The sequence below is a fragment of the Pseudochaenichthys georgianus genome, chromosome 2 (genome assembly GCF_902827115.2).
Source record: "Pseudochaenichthys georgianus chromosome 2, fPseGeo1.2, whole genome shotgun sequence".
In the NCBI taxonomy this organism is placed as follows: domain Eukaryota; kingdom Metazoa; phylum Chordata; class Actinopteri; order Perciformes; family Channichthyidae; genus Pseudochaenichthys; species Pseudochaenichthys georgianus.
Window position 1 is genome coordinate 6,635,553 of NC_047504.1, and position 14,470 is coordinate 6,650,022.

The window sequence follows — 14,470 nt, forward strand, 5'->3', positions numbered from 1 at the left end:
ATAAGCTCTGGAGCCAATTTTGTCCACATGTCTTCCATCACATATAACCAACACTGAACTCTTCTGTTTATCTTCATGGGTGCGTGCTGTTGCTCCCAGAGCTCCTGGGAGGAAGAGGGACGAAGAGGAAGACTCAGCCCCCCTTTACCCCCCATTCCCTCTCCCTGCCATGCTCCATGCTCCATGCCAGAGCTGCCACAACACCGCGGCTGGTTCGAGGTGATGGAGAGAATGCGGCAATCTATTGGCTGCAGGCGGAGTACATTTCAGGAGGTGTAGTCCAATGGCAAGCTGGAGAGGGGATGGGGGGGGTGAGAGAAAGAGAACGATAAATAGAGAGAGAAGGGAAGAGATGGAGAAAGAGGGGAAAAAGTGAGAAAGAGAAATAGATAGGGGAGTGAGAGAAACAGACAGGCAAGGGGGGAGAGAGAGTGAGAGAGACAGAGGGAGGAGGGGGGAGTGAGACCTGGTTTCTCTAACACTAATCTTGCCCTCGCAACACACTCGCTCTATGAGAGCAATTAGATTCAGCTGCGTTTCCACAGCCTCTGCAATGACTCATTGAAACATCTTCTGTGCTGATAAAGCCGCATCTCCCCCCCCTCTCTCCTCGCACACACACACGCGCGCGCGCGTACACAAACGGGCGCAGGCAGGAGGCATAGCTGCGCTGCCTTCAGCACGTCAGGACTTCTTACTTTGGATTTGCGGAGCAGGAGGCTGGACTTTACTGGGTTTTTTAGCCGTGTGTTTGGACTCGAGTCGGGACTGACGAAGGAGGGGGAGCCGGTGGATACCCGGGCTGAGGTGAGTGCTGCCAAGGGGGGCTGAGATGCTGAGATGCTGAGCTTTCCCCTTCAAGCAGGAACACACTGGCTGGACCTTTGTGCGTTTTCAGGCGCTCCTCCTTTCCATGTCCGGACGCGCGTCAGTGTCATGAAAAAGGAGCACAGGGAATATATCCACTTTACACGGATGCCATGTATTCTGACTTATTAGGACATATTAGCAACAATGGAGAGTTGTTTTGTGTGCAGAGGCTCATTCTTACGCACTTTCACTTGTAAATGTTGATGGTGATGACGGGTTTTATGAAGAGTGTAAATCAGTGCAGACTGGGTGCAACAGCTCGGTTAACTTTGTGCTGTTGGAGAGGCAGTGCAGCTGCTGCTGGTGGTGCTGGTGGTGCTGGTGGAGCTGGTGGAGCTGCTGGTGGTGTTGTGGCGACACAAAGAGCGGCCCTTTACATGGTAAAGCATTGAAACCGGTTTCACACCTGCGTTTCCAACTCTTTTTCTGCAGAGGCTCTGTGCGCGCATCGCTATACAAGCAGCCACAAGATGGGGGTGTAGATATCTGGAAGTGTGGGTTTTGTCAGGGAAACGGAAAAAAAGGGGGGGGGGGGGGGTTGAATAAGGTTTGTGGCATGCATGATTTTTTTTCCACAGCCACACTGCTGCTAATGCTGTGGTTTCCAGTTGGTGCTCACACTGGGTGGCATGCAGGCGGCAGGGCTCCGTCTATGTTCTGCAGCTCCACACGGGATGACCTTGTGTGTGTTGTTATGCACAGACATGCTCTGAGATTAAATCATGTCCACAGTGAGTTTAAACCTAAACCCATGGGGATGGAAGAATACAAGTATCATGGTGGAAAATATAAGATTAGACAGATTAATTCGGCCGTTTGCTCAGGTTTGCACTGCTTTTGTACCGGGGGTGATCGTAAATCCACCTCTAATGCATATATTTCTATAAAGTGTGACATCTTCCTCCAGTGCAGTTTATCTTTGACTCGTTCTGAAGCGGATGCTGCATTCCTTCGCCATCTTAAGCAGAGATGCTCTTCCAGGTGTACGATTCACACCAACATGACATTTGAACATTATGCTAATTCTCAGTTTGACAGTGACTGAGCGAGCCCAGCTTCACATGTTAATGTAAGAAACAGTTGTTCATGGACCACAATCAATCATTTCCCCCTTCCTCGGATGTGGCTTCTGTCCACTCTCAACAAACTGCTCAGTTCATCCAGGATGAAAGTCATGTCATTTAAAATGGAAAGGCAAACATCACTACTTAATCTCCTCCGACATGTTCCCAAATATATCGAGGATTCCTGGAACATGCCAGGGGACAAGTGCAGGAAATTGCTTTGACAGAGAATAATCTAGACTGTTTTACCGTCAATCTTTTTTATTTGATCTGACCATTTAAAGTAAACATGACACACTGGAGCTTAACCATCACATTGCAGATTCATTGCATCATAAATAGTAATCATTTCCCATTGTTATCACTTTCATATTGTTGTCATTTCTACTGCAGGCCTTTGTGATCTGCGCTCATGTGGCTGACGGACAGAAACAACAGGCTTTGTGGAAGCTGCAGCAGGATCTGCTATTAAAGTAATTTATTGTGTTGTGAGATCTAATGGAGCTCTGAGGGAGAATTAGCGCACAGCTGGACGTCCGGTTGTATGTCAATCCCACTCCCAGTTATTCCTCTGTGCTAATGTAAAATAATAGATCTGTTGACTTTAATATTTAACCATGCATGCTGTATTTGGAACAGTGCAGAGAGTATAGCTAAGGGCTTTGTTAGTGTGAGTCCTCACTGCAGACCTATGTTTATTTTGAAGCTAAAGCAGCACCTCTTCCTGCAGGGTTTAAAACAAGAAACTGGTATAAAAAGTGGTTTTGCAATTTCCCCCCCTGCATACTTAAAGAGCCTTTGTTCATCACACTCTGCTTCCTGTGGTCAATTCCCTGTTAGGCAGTGTGGTCAAACCTCAGGAGCAGAGCTAGCATCGGGCCTCTTGAGTGCAAGCATGAAGCAAGCATGTCACACATTACTAGAACATTTACACAGAATAGCACTTGGCTAAAGCAGTGTGGGGAGCGTTAACCTATGATTGGGCAGTCATTTTCTTCCGTTGCCACTTTAATGGCTCATGACGAAGTCGCTTATTTCTCAAGGGATGTGGGTTTGGTAAATTGGCATCTACCTATTAGATGGTTGGCGCTTAATTCCCCTACATTTAACATGTCTTTCGGCAAGATACCTAACCCCAAATGGCTTCATAGGCATGTCTATATTGCCAAGGTGGGGAAGGGAACAATATTGTAGCTTCATTTTCTTCTTCTTCTTCTTCTTAGTTAGAAATGCATTCTATTGACTTTTGGAACCAAGTAACCATTTGTAAGAATGTGAAAGCATACATGCCTTATTAATTTGTGCGATGCATCATATGTGTATTGCGCTTCCTACACCTTCCATTGTCCAAAGACAAGCTGCATACTGGCATGTGAAGCAACCTTGTAAAATATAAATGATAAAAGAACATGCATTTATACAACGCTCTCTAATCGCCCAGCAACTGAAAAGGCTTTTAATATACATGCAAGCATTTACCCATTCACACACACGTTCACCCTCAGTTGGCAGGGCTACCATACAAGGTTCTAAACTGCTCATCATTCAATCTAACACTCTTTCGCTCGCACTCGACCACAATGGCGGTGCCTTCGGGAGCAATTCAGGGTTCAGTATCTTATCCAAGGACACTTGTTCTCTGGAGTAGACTGGATTCTGATTGGTGGGTGACCCGCTTTACCTCCTGAGCCACAGCCGATGAGCAGGTACAGATAATGGACGGATAGATGGATGTTTCTGAAGTATGCTTGGAAAAAACATGGTTATTGATCTGTGTCTAAATGCCCAGTATTTGTATCTGTGCTGAATGGCAATCATAAAGAGAGGCATCCAAGGATTCCGGCATTTATTTTCCGAAAGTATGTCCTTGCAAGACGTTCATTGTTGTTGTTAAGATGAAAAGGTACCAAAGCGGATGTGCGTTTTTTTTTCCGGCACTGACGGGTTTGCCAATGTTAGACTATGGATTCTTGATTGATCAGGATAAACAGATTGTTAGTTTTATACCACAACAACAACAACAACAACAACAACAACAACAACAACAACAACAACAACAACAAGACAGCGGCAGATGATGGATATGTGTAAAGTTGCATGAACTGTCTGAAAAGTGTGTGTGCGTGTGCGTGTTGGAGATGGATATTATATTGGAGAAAGTGTGTTTTTGGTTAAGGACCTTTGCATCTATTCTGTACTAATTTGCATTTGATGTCAACACCAGCTAAAACATGTTCTAAACAGGCTGCTCAACATGTCTGGTTGAATGTGTCATTTAATAGCCCTGATCTCTAGTATATTCTACAAAGTGGCAGTAATGTGCAGTAGGTCTTATTAAATCTGCCCCCCATCGTGATCGTACAGTCACAACATACTGTAAATGTATATAAAGTACTGTATTTATAAAAAGTATGTAAATGCAGTAATTATAAGCTGATGGGGTCGTGTAGGTCTGTGACATTTCATAGTTAGGAAGACAGGGGGCCTCTGAAAGGATCATTTTATAATGATTGAAATGCAAATGACAGAGAGCGCCTTCATTGCTATTCATAGGATTTATCTCATCTAATCATTAAGAGTGAGAACAATGTTCCCAATCTCCTGTGCCTCCTCCAAGGAGAGCTCGCTCTGCATCCGGAGCCTTCTGAAGGACAGGTTGTCATAAAACCGTACGTTATTACAGATACTGTACACGGGGTCCATTTATCACAGAAACATGTACAAGCCTACTGTGTCACCTCAGCGAACAATGAGCAACAATTTTGCAAAGTGTCGCCACATTCACTGCTTTTACAGTTCCCGTAATGCATCATTATATAACTGCTCTTAGGCAAACAGCCAAGGATGAACAGCCTGTGGTTGTAATAATACCAAACAAAATATTTTGTTTGTCTCCTGTTGCTAGGATATCTACGTATATGCAGTGATATGTGGATAATTGAAAATATAGTTTCATTTCAAAACAGGTGCCATAAATGGAGTTGTTTAATGAATACATAAGCACATACTGTGTCTTTTTTGTCACTTGTGGTACCAATGAGTTCAGAGAGTTAAAGAAAGATTGTCCTTATTAATATGCAAATGTGTGAAATGTAATGGGTGCATGGAGGAGAAGCTGAGGGGTGAAAATGAAGATCAATTATGTTCTATTCTTGGGTTCCTGTGTTCAGTAACCCATGGCCTTAATAGCGTAGGATTGTGAGTGTCCTTTAGTTTGGTGATAGAATGCCTTTGAATTTAGGAAAACCTAGGGGTCTTTTGTGCATCTGAAGGATAAATATGGTATCATTCTACTATTTTCTTACTGGAAACAAATACCATGAAAAGACCAAAACAAGAAATGTATTATTCTGTCTCTTTTTCTATCCTATTATTTGACTGTCAGCTCCAAACCCATGTCAGTGGTATTTCTTGAATCAAAAATTGAGTCTAACTCTTAGTGTTTCCTCCATTATATTCCTGGAAGTGATACTGGATTACACACTGGTCAAAATGGGCAACTCATCCCTGACCCTCAAGGAGCTCTACAGGCTCCAGGTCCACTATGCAATCACTTTGTGCTAATTAAATTGATTGTGTTTCTTTTAATGTCCCCTGTACACCACTAAAGCACATTGTAAATTGAAAGGATATAGGCATTAAAGAAAAGGCCTTTATTTCTTAAGTATATAAAGGACTGTGCTTACATGCTGCATTGAACTAATGCATTATTTGTGTGCATAATCTAGCTGCAATGGACTGTACATCTTTGGTGGAGAACCTCAGGGATCAGTCCTAGGTCCTCCATAGATGTGACTCCAGTGTTGACCCCAGCACTATTGTTACATTTAAAAAAAAATGCATTGTTATGCTTTGAATTAATCTGTATCTATCCATATGTAAATATAGACCACTGGAGAAGGGTTCATTAACTGTAGCGTTGGCCCCCTGAATAACCTCTAAAATGATCGTGTCCATGGAATGTGTGGTGGACTAACACAATGTTTGATTCAGATTCTACAAATCATCAGCCCATCTGGACATGTATGATCTGTATGTTGGAAATGTCCCTCACACTTATAACACATTATCAAGTTAGTCATGATTAGGCCATTGCAAACAATCCAATATGGTCTTACTGTTAGTCCTAAAAGTAAAACCAACATTCTATCAGTCTACACATTTAGAAAGATGTGTGTCGGTCTTTGTGTGAGTGTAAATCCAGCCCGGCAAACATCAGCTAAAGTATGGACTTCTGTATGATGACCTGCCCCAACAGTGATAGCCTCTGTGTCTCAGTGAAAGTTGATTCATCGGTAGTCAAACATATGTGCGAAAGCCAAATATCGAAAATGCTATTATGGTTGTTAAGGTGAATAAGATGTCACCCATGTGTATAGAGCAATAACCCAGAGTTGCCCTGTGCTGCTTTCCGTATAATTTACAGTGCAGCCGGCCTCTCAAGACTTTCAGGGGATATTCAGAAATGAGACATGAAAACAACAGACATTTAAGAGACTAGTTTCCTCAGAAAATATTTTATATATTTTGATTGTTACCATGGCAACACAGCTGCTGACTCTTGCCTTAGGGTAGAGAAACAAAACTATTTAGATTTAAAGGCTTGGTTAAACCAATTAACAAAAAACATTGTAGGTAACCTGAGGGGTGATTCAATTCAACATTATTGTTGGCAAGACAGTCTTTGAATTTCATTTCAATTAATATATTCATCATTATTTATAATTATCCCGTTTTTGTGTAGGCCTACATTTGTATGTATTGATGTTTTTGGGCTATTCTGAGGTTTTTGTTTATTATTGTTAACAGACAGAGATTTATCTGGAAAGCAGATTCTACTGCGCATGTCCAAAAGTAGCTTTTAGGGGCGATACAACACAAGATGTTCATATCCCTTCTGTGTTATTATCATGTGTATATCAACTTAACTTAACCTGCACAGGATGATCAGTGCCCGTCTGTGATGGCGTCTTTCCAATACACCCTGACACATAATAAACCTTTTTCTGCTTCATTCGGTGATAATCTCTGCCGGCTCCATCTCATGCTGCCACCTGTGTTAATGTGGATTCTCAGTGGTGTCTGTTCAGCCATTCTCCTGTTCGAGCTAATGTGTTCGCAGGCAGGCAGGCCTACATGACAGATCCCTGCAGCTGTAGTCAGTAACCACTTAAATCCTTTGTTCTCTATTACTAATCCAAGCTGGAGAACTGTTCAGTTTGCTTTGCAAAGATTGGCATGCACTTTGGCTCTATTAGTAGAATTGCGCTCATTTATTCATGCTGTTTTTTCATATATATATATTTGATATCAGAAAGGAGTCAGTGCTGGTCAGCATGATATTCAATCATTGATTTGACTTTGAGTGGCATCCTGTGTTATTTGACTGAAAGGGTAATTAATCAGCATCTTTTGATTGGAGCAGTCAGGTGTGAGACTTTCTTCAACCAAACCACTTCAAATTTAAAAAGATATATATTTAAAGGATGTCTCCAGACCTGGGGCGCCCAATGAGTCCAGAGCTCGTTCAGGAAATTGATTTAATGGATGGGTTGCCATCTAGTTTTCACCATTAGACCATGAGACGGCCCAAGGCCACAGAGGGGATTTCTAATTTTGGGGGCTTTCCAAAACTCCCTCACAGAGAGAAAAATAAATAACAGTCATCAAATTATGTCAACCCATCTAGACCTCAGCAGGCCTCCACTTATTAATACATTTCTCTAAAACCCACCACATGAATTGTCAGTTTATAAGTGCATTTTGAGAATTAAGATAAATAGACAACCATGATAAAAAATATACAGTAGGTTTTATCTATTCTTTGTGTGTTTTTCAGGATATCCCATCAAGCTGGAGCCAAGGTTACCAAAGAGCGTCGTAGGCCCTCTCCTGACCCGGACAGGTGAGTCGTTCAGCAGCCGCCCGTCTCCATGGAGGCTCTCAGGATGGGGAGCTCTGAAGCTGCTTTGATTGGCTGCGGCTCCTTTGCTCAGCTCGCAGCCTGAGGAGCATCAGGAGTTCATCTCGGTGGAGGGGAAAGGGGGGTACGAGGACCCTCCGGTGGACCTTAACCACGACCTGCCAGGCTCCGGCTCAGCACCGCAGGAGCATGTCACCGCCAGGAGGCCCTTCATGGATGTGTTGCTCCACGGCCAGGGCCAACTTCCTGCTATGGGTGGGGCTGGTGTCCATCTGTGGGGCCGCCGCTCAGGCCCAGCAGCCCCCCGTGGTCACTACAAATTACGGGAAATTGCGGGGAGTGAAGGTTACATTACCCAATGAGATCCTGGGACCAGTGGAACAGTATTTGGGGATCCCGTACGCGCTGGCCCCGACGGGGGAGCGGAGGTTCCAGCCGCCCGAGCCGCCAATGTCCTGGCCGGGCATCAGGAATGCTACTCAGTTTGCTCCGGTTTGTCCTCAGTTCTTGGAGGACCGCTTTTTGCTCAATGATATGCTCCCAGTGTGGTTCACCGCCAACTTGGATACAGTGGTGACCTACGTGCAGGATCAGAGCGAGGACTGCCTCTACATGAACATCTACGTCCCTACGGAAGACGGTAAGCCAACGGAGTCTTCTTATATCTGTTACCTCTTCATGTATGTCTTTGCGTGGCTTCCTATTTTGTTCTATACTTGCTCTTGCCGGGCTCCCTTGAACTTCGAGGCTGTACTTTACCGAAAGTCATTTTCCAGCCACAGGAAATTGTACGCCACTTGTTACTTATGTTTTATCTAAGTTTTCACATTTTCTGCAGTTTGGGTCAAAGAAGGTCCGGGCAACTTTTTTGAGAGTTGAGTAGTTCTTAGTAAGCATGGAGCAGGATTGTTCCATAAACCTTGTCTGGCTCCTGGGGCAAAAATATATGGAGATTCAATGCTAAGTCTGCTGTGTTTTCCATAGCAGATGGGCGCTGACAAGAACCAGGGGGGTCAACAGTTTTGCCCCTCAGTCTGCCAGTTGTTCCGGCCCTTCTGCTCCAGCCTCTTATCACTGATTGGTAGTTAAATATGTGAAACTATTCACAGTGGTGTTGCTGAGAATGCTTGATTAGCAATTGCACCATCTTCTGTTTTGAGAAAGTTGTTCTTTGAAGATAATATGTGTCACATTTTGAAAGATTGTGCAAGTCCAATTGAATGATATAATAAGACTCTTTTCTTGAAGAGCTAATATTTCAGGGCTTGGACATTGTTTTCTGATATTCAGGAACAACACTCCACTGTCTCATTACGGCCAGTGCTAAACACACAAAAGGTTTACGCTGAGTCAGACCGTGCCCTTTAAATGCAAAGTCATCAGAATCATGTTTTGGGAGAAATCTGACACCCCTAGTCATAACCCCTTGAGATTAACATAATGCTGAATTTAAACATGTTTCCCTGTGCACTAATTACCTGGGAGCCCTTCAGATAAATCCCTGATTCTGCCTGTGGGGTAATCACTGGGCTGTCAGAAGCAGAGGACACCCAGGGTCTGCTTCGTACTATCCCTGATGAGAGTGCTGTTAAACAAGAGCGAAGGAGGTTAGCACTAAAACGAAGCACAGCCTGCTCCTGTATTGCTATCAGCTGAAGGCTCCTCATAATGGCTTGTTTTCTGCACTCACCTGTTCCAGAGAGTGCTTGTGACTTGGAGTGGGTGTGGGGAGCACTTTACCCACCTACGTCCTGCAGCGGTTGCACGAACAAGACTTTGTGTGTCATAGGGAAAGCACAATGTTGAACACCACCTGGGGGGGGGAAGTGTCGGGCTGTTTTAGGACAGTGTGAGGACAGTGGGACACATTGAGGCGTGTGTCTGAGATCTTTGACAGCTCCGTGCTAAATTTAGTCTGAGCTCTGGAGTACGGGGTAGATTAAAAAGTGTAGGCGAGGGATAATCTCACAATCCTGTGTCGGTGCACATAGTGGCTTTTCTCCAATGATTCAGTTCCTCCACAGAATAAGCCATTGTACTCGAGCCAGAGCATTAATCGGTAAACAGCCCTCCTTTATGTACATTACAAAGTGTACTTGTTTTGTTTTGATTTATCTTCTCCAGTGACCAATGTTGAAACTATAAATAAGTACATAGGGTCTGTACTGTCATAAATCAGCCTTATTTTACTTCATGGTGCGTTCAGGGGTGCTTCCTGCCATTTACTTGCTTTGCTTTTTTGCTTTGGGTTTGTCCCACTTGTCCAAACTGGGATTTGTCCAATATAAGAGTGGTTACAGGTTTATTGTGAAAGAGCGTCAAAGTAGCATGTCTGTCCTCAAGAGAACAGGGTGTCATTGGCGTTTCAATAAAACAATTTGTCATCTTTAATATTAACATATTCTTGATCGGTCAATATTGCAGAGTCTCTTTAGCGTCTCCGTTAACTGGAGGTAGAGGACAGTGATACTCCACACTCCCTTAGTTGTTCTGCTGTATTCTGTCTCCCTATTTCCTCTCTGAATGTGTTGAGTCCCTTCCTGTTTCCTGTCCTGAAGGCACGCTTTTTTTTGAGTGCCTCGATGTCTTTGAAGATCCGGGACTTATTGTTTGTGGACAACGTGGTTCAGCTTCGACTTGTTTCACAATGAGGTGGATCGGTCTCTATTCCCTAGTTTGAAGCCCCTGGATATTGTCACCTGACTTCCTTTGTTGTTTGCAGATGTCTGCCAGTATATTGTACCAGGTTTTGATTGGACCTGCCATAAGGGAGAAGGTCTGCACGTCACATCTAAAATACGCCCCTGTCTGATTTATTGCCTTTGTCCAAAATGCCTCAATTTCCCAAATAGACTGCACTATAAATTCATCCATTTACCCAACAGGGTTTTGAAAGGTTTTCATCAGAGCGGGATTGTGAAACACTACATTAGTCCAGACAGCAGCGTGTCTCTGAGCGATGTTTAATGGCTTCTTGAAAGCAATGGGAGGCAAGTGTGTGGGGGGTTGAGGTGGACATGCAGGGAAGCACACCTCAGTGGCTCCAGACTGCGTGGATAAATCACCCAAAGTTCAGATATATAACACAGAATGTGACGCGACCAAACAGCACTTTGTAGATACAGGTAATGTACATTATTTCCCATTATTTATAAGCAAATGTGTGAGGAGCGTGGAAGATATGGCCTCTAATAAGTGTGTGTGCAATGTGAGCTCAGTGGGAGCGACACATCTATCCCAGTTAGAGCTCCCCGCGCTGTCCATCATCTTTATATCCCCAGAGTTGGCCTTTTCAGAAATCCGGTGTAATGTCAAAATATCCTGGCAGCCGAGGATCAGGGAGGGATTTATAGTTTTTACTGCACCTCAAGTGGGATGACAGATTAAGCGATGCCTATTCTTTGTCATCTGATTTGAAGCTGAAAGGAGAAATCCACCAGCGAGGAGTGTGTGCTGTCCCAGCCTTTTACATTTCCTGATGAGTTTCCTCAGTGTGTGTGTGTGTGCCCGTGTGTGTCCGTGTGTGCCCTAGTGTGCCCGTGTGTGTGTCTGTGTGGGTTTGTGTTTGCAAGCTTGGGGAGTTACGGTATGTAACAGGATTTCATAATCGGGATGCAAAAGAAGGAAATTCCCTTACAGTTACTTAAAAAAAAAAGAGTATTACAATGTTACAATACATTTTATAATAATATACATGTGCATACATGTTGTTGCTTTACATAATACACTTACAAAAAATATCTCATATTTTTTTCTACTATTTATTTGCATTGCATTTGATATGGAGGTGTTACAAAAGTAACCAGATTACATTACTTTTGTGTTGTGAAACATTGTGTTAACAGGTAATTAGTTACACTGACCAAAATGCATTTAAAATAACCTTTTCCAACCCTGTGTGTGTGTGTGTGTGTGTGTGTGTGTGTGTGTGTGTGTGTGTGTGTGTGTGCGTGCGTGTGTGTGTGTGTGTGTGTGGGGGATTTATTTTATTGAGAGGGGGGGGGGGGACAATACCAAAACCTGGAGTATGTTTTTTAATTGTCCGCCGCTCCCACATTAGCTGTGTTTTACTGCTCAACACTCGGCTCTAATGTAAAACCAGCGCCGTGTTAAAGCCGCATTTCCCTTCACTTCCAACAGCTTAATGTTGCAGCAGCAGCCATGATTTATTCCAAGGACCAAAATTCATTTTTCAGCTTCCTGTGCCGCGTCGGAGTGAGCTGTTAAATTAAAACACTCTTTGCAGCACTTTACAGGGCAGAGATAAAACGAGGTAAGCTGAGGTAAACAGAGGAACGGCTCCAGGACTACATTCTCCACTGCAGCTCGGTTTTATTTACTTGCATCTTGATGCCAAACACATCAAGTGATTATGTAATTCGCAGGGTGTAAAGTCAGCACTTCCACTTTATGTGTGCGAGCCCGCAGCCCGAGTCTGAGCACGACTCACACTCTGCCTGCAGTAATGTGAGGAAAAGCCTATTTCTCTGGGATTTCTCAAGGTTTCACAGATATTAAAATGCTAATCACTTGCAGAAGAAAGCTATTATTTGTTGCATATTTTTGCAAACTGCAGTGACATAACAATAATATTCATTCCACAACTTGCATAACTGCACAACACATGTATGGTACATTTAAAATGTAAATAAATATAATAAATACCATGCACATTTATTACTGTATGCTAGGTATTTCCTTTATTGTGGTACATACCATTTAAAAATGTAAAAAGCTTGATAAATAACCTTTTTACCAGATTTATTTTTTTCATTTGAATAGTTAACATAAACAGAACACTTTTTAAAGTGTATTTTAATCCACATCCTTTAAACACATTTTTTTTTAATTAAAGCATTTGAAATATTCCATAATGATTTATTCTAGTTTGTAACATTTCTGCTAGTTTGGGCTCATTAGAACTAGCCAATGCACTAGCATTTCCATTCCATGGTTTGGCTTATTGATAGCTAATTCACCTTGCTTTTGAGTGTGTGTATTCACGGTTGAATACAGTTATTGTGAGTGGCTTTTAATCCATTTTTTAAATGGAATGTAATGGCTCGAACCCACTGACCCTCTCATTGGTAGACGACCATTTACCAGGAGCCACGGCTGCATTGTGTGTGTGTGTGTGCGTGTGTGTGTGTGTGTGTGCGTGTGTAGCCTGAGCAGATGTGCATGTTCGTGCATGTTCACGCTCGGCCTAGTTACCCCGACATGGCACTAACCCTTGTTTGTGCAGCTTGCCCTCAGTGAGCAGCTATATTGTGCAAACACACCACTCTGCCACATCGTGCGCCTGTTGGGACCCATTCGCCACCATTTGTTGATCAGTGACTGCTGCAGCACACATGGAGGTGGGGGGGGGGGCGACCATGCTACATCCAGTACAGCTCAAGGACTGTTGGGCGGCATGGCTAATGAGCGCCATCTTTTATGGCTGTTGTAGCAGAAAGCCTCATTTATATCATGTGCGCTTCATTTCATCACAGTGAAGCAGCAGGGGGAATAACAAGCCTCCATTGTAGCTCCCAAGGTGAAGATGGTTTTGCCCGTAGGCTACGCAACCATTCCATCTTTGAGTTCACCGTTGGTAACGCAACATAACATTTGAAGACATAAACACTACACTGTGAGAAATCTCGGATTAGTGCTGGATTAGGGTTAGCAACATGCTTTTTTGTTGTTGTTCTTCTTCAAATAAAAGTCCACTCAGAGTACATTTTGAATTCAACTTTTTAGTGTTTTTTTTGTCCAAAAATGCTTCTCTTCACTTTCACTCACCCTGAAGTGCTTTTAAAGTGCACCACTCGTTTTTTAAACTAACCTCTTTCCTTTTTGGAGGTGAGAGGGCCCCTCTTAACAGGAAGAGGGCCCAATTAAAATCTCGTTTCAGCTCTGCATGATATTTTTATAAACTTTTAAAAGTCACTTCGACGTTTCCTTTTTTCTTGCGTTGCGTTGTGACGCATGAGCACTAACCCATGTTGTTTTGACAGTGGGATTTTGTCCATCGAAAGGAAAAACGTCACGTCTTTTTTTCCTTTCGGCTATTAACACCTCGCTCCTCTGCATGATAAAGCACGCCCTGCTGGCTGATCTGCGGCGACTGGCAGATGACTGCAGGTGGAAAAGACACTGGAGACGTTTCAGTTAAAGGCCACCGTTTGTCTTGCGGGGAGAGACATGCAAGCGGTGACATTTCGGAGTAACATGGGCAGTTGTTCAGTTGTCACGGATGTTGCTCTGGCCATAGATGTTTGACACAATCCTCAGCGAGTGTTCTCCTACAGTTAGCATTAGCCAGCTAGCTCTGTGGGCTGAGTGTAGAGATTTTAAAGGGGCCCTACTATGCTCTTTGGGGTTTCCCTTTCCTGTAATATACGTTTTTGTGCATGTTAATGACCTGCAAAGGACACAGACTGGATCGCTCATTTGATATATTCACTGGGATCAACCGGCATTAACGCAGGTTGTATAGCATTGGAATGAAATATGAATGGATAATGTTGCTGATCTGGAAAACGAGGCTGAGGAAACGAGCTTCTATTAATATCCAACACACTGGTTGTTTATAAATTATCATGTTCGACTGGTTCGACATCTACAT

General features: G+C 43.4%; 1 protein-coding gene across 1 annotated transcript in view; it reads left to right on the forward strand.

Annotated features, from left to right (window-relative positions):
* Positions 1–440: 440 nt before the first annotated feature.
* The window catches only part of nlgn4xa (neuroligin 4 X-linked a), a 56,248-nt gene continuing 42,218 nt past the window's right edge, over positions 441–14,470 (forward strand). Inside the window, exons 1-2 of the mRNA XM_034099587.2 lie at positions 441–807; positions 7,774–8,497. Coding sequence (XP_033955478.1) covers positions 8,047–8,497 — 451 coding nt within the window. The 5' untranslated portion in view covers positions 441–807; positions 7,774–8,046. The remainder of the gene's footprint in view (positions 808–7,773; positions 8,498–14,470) is intronic.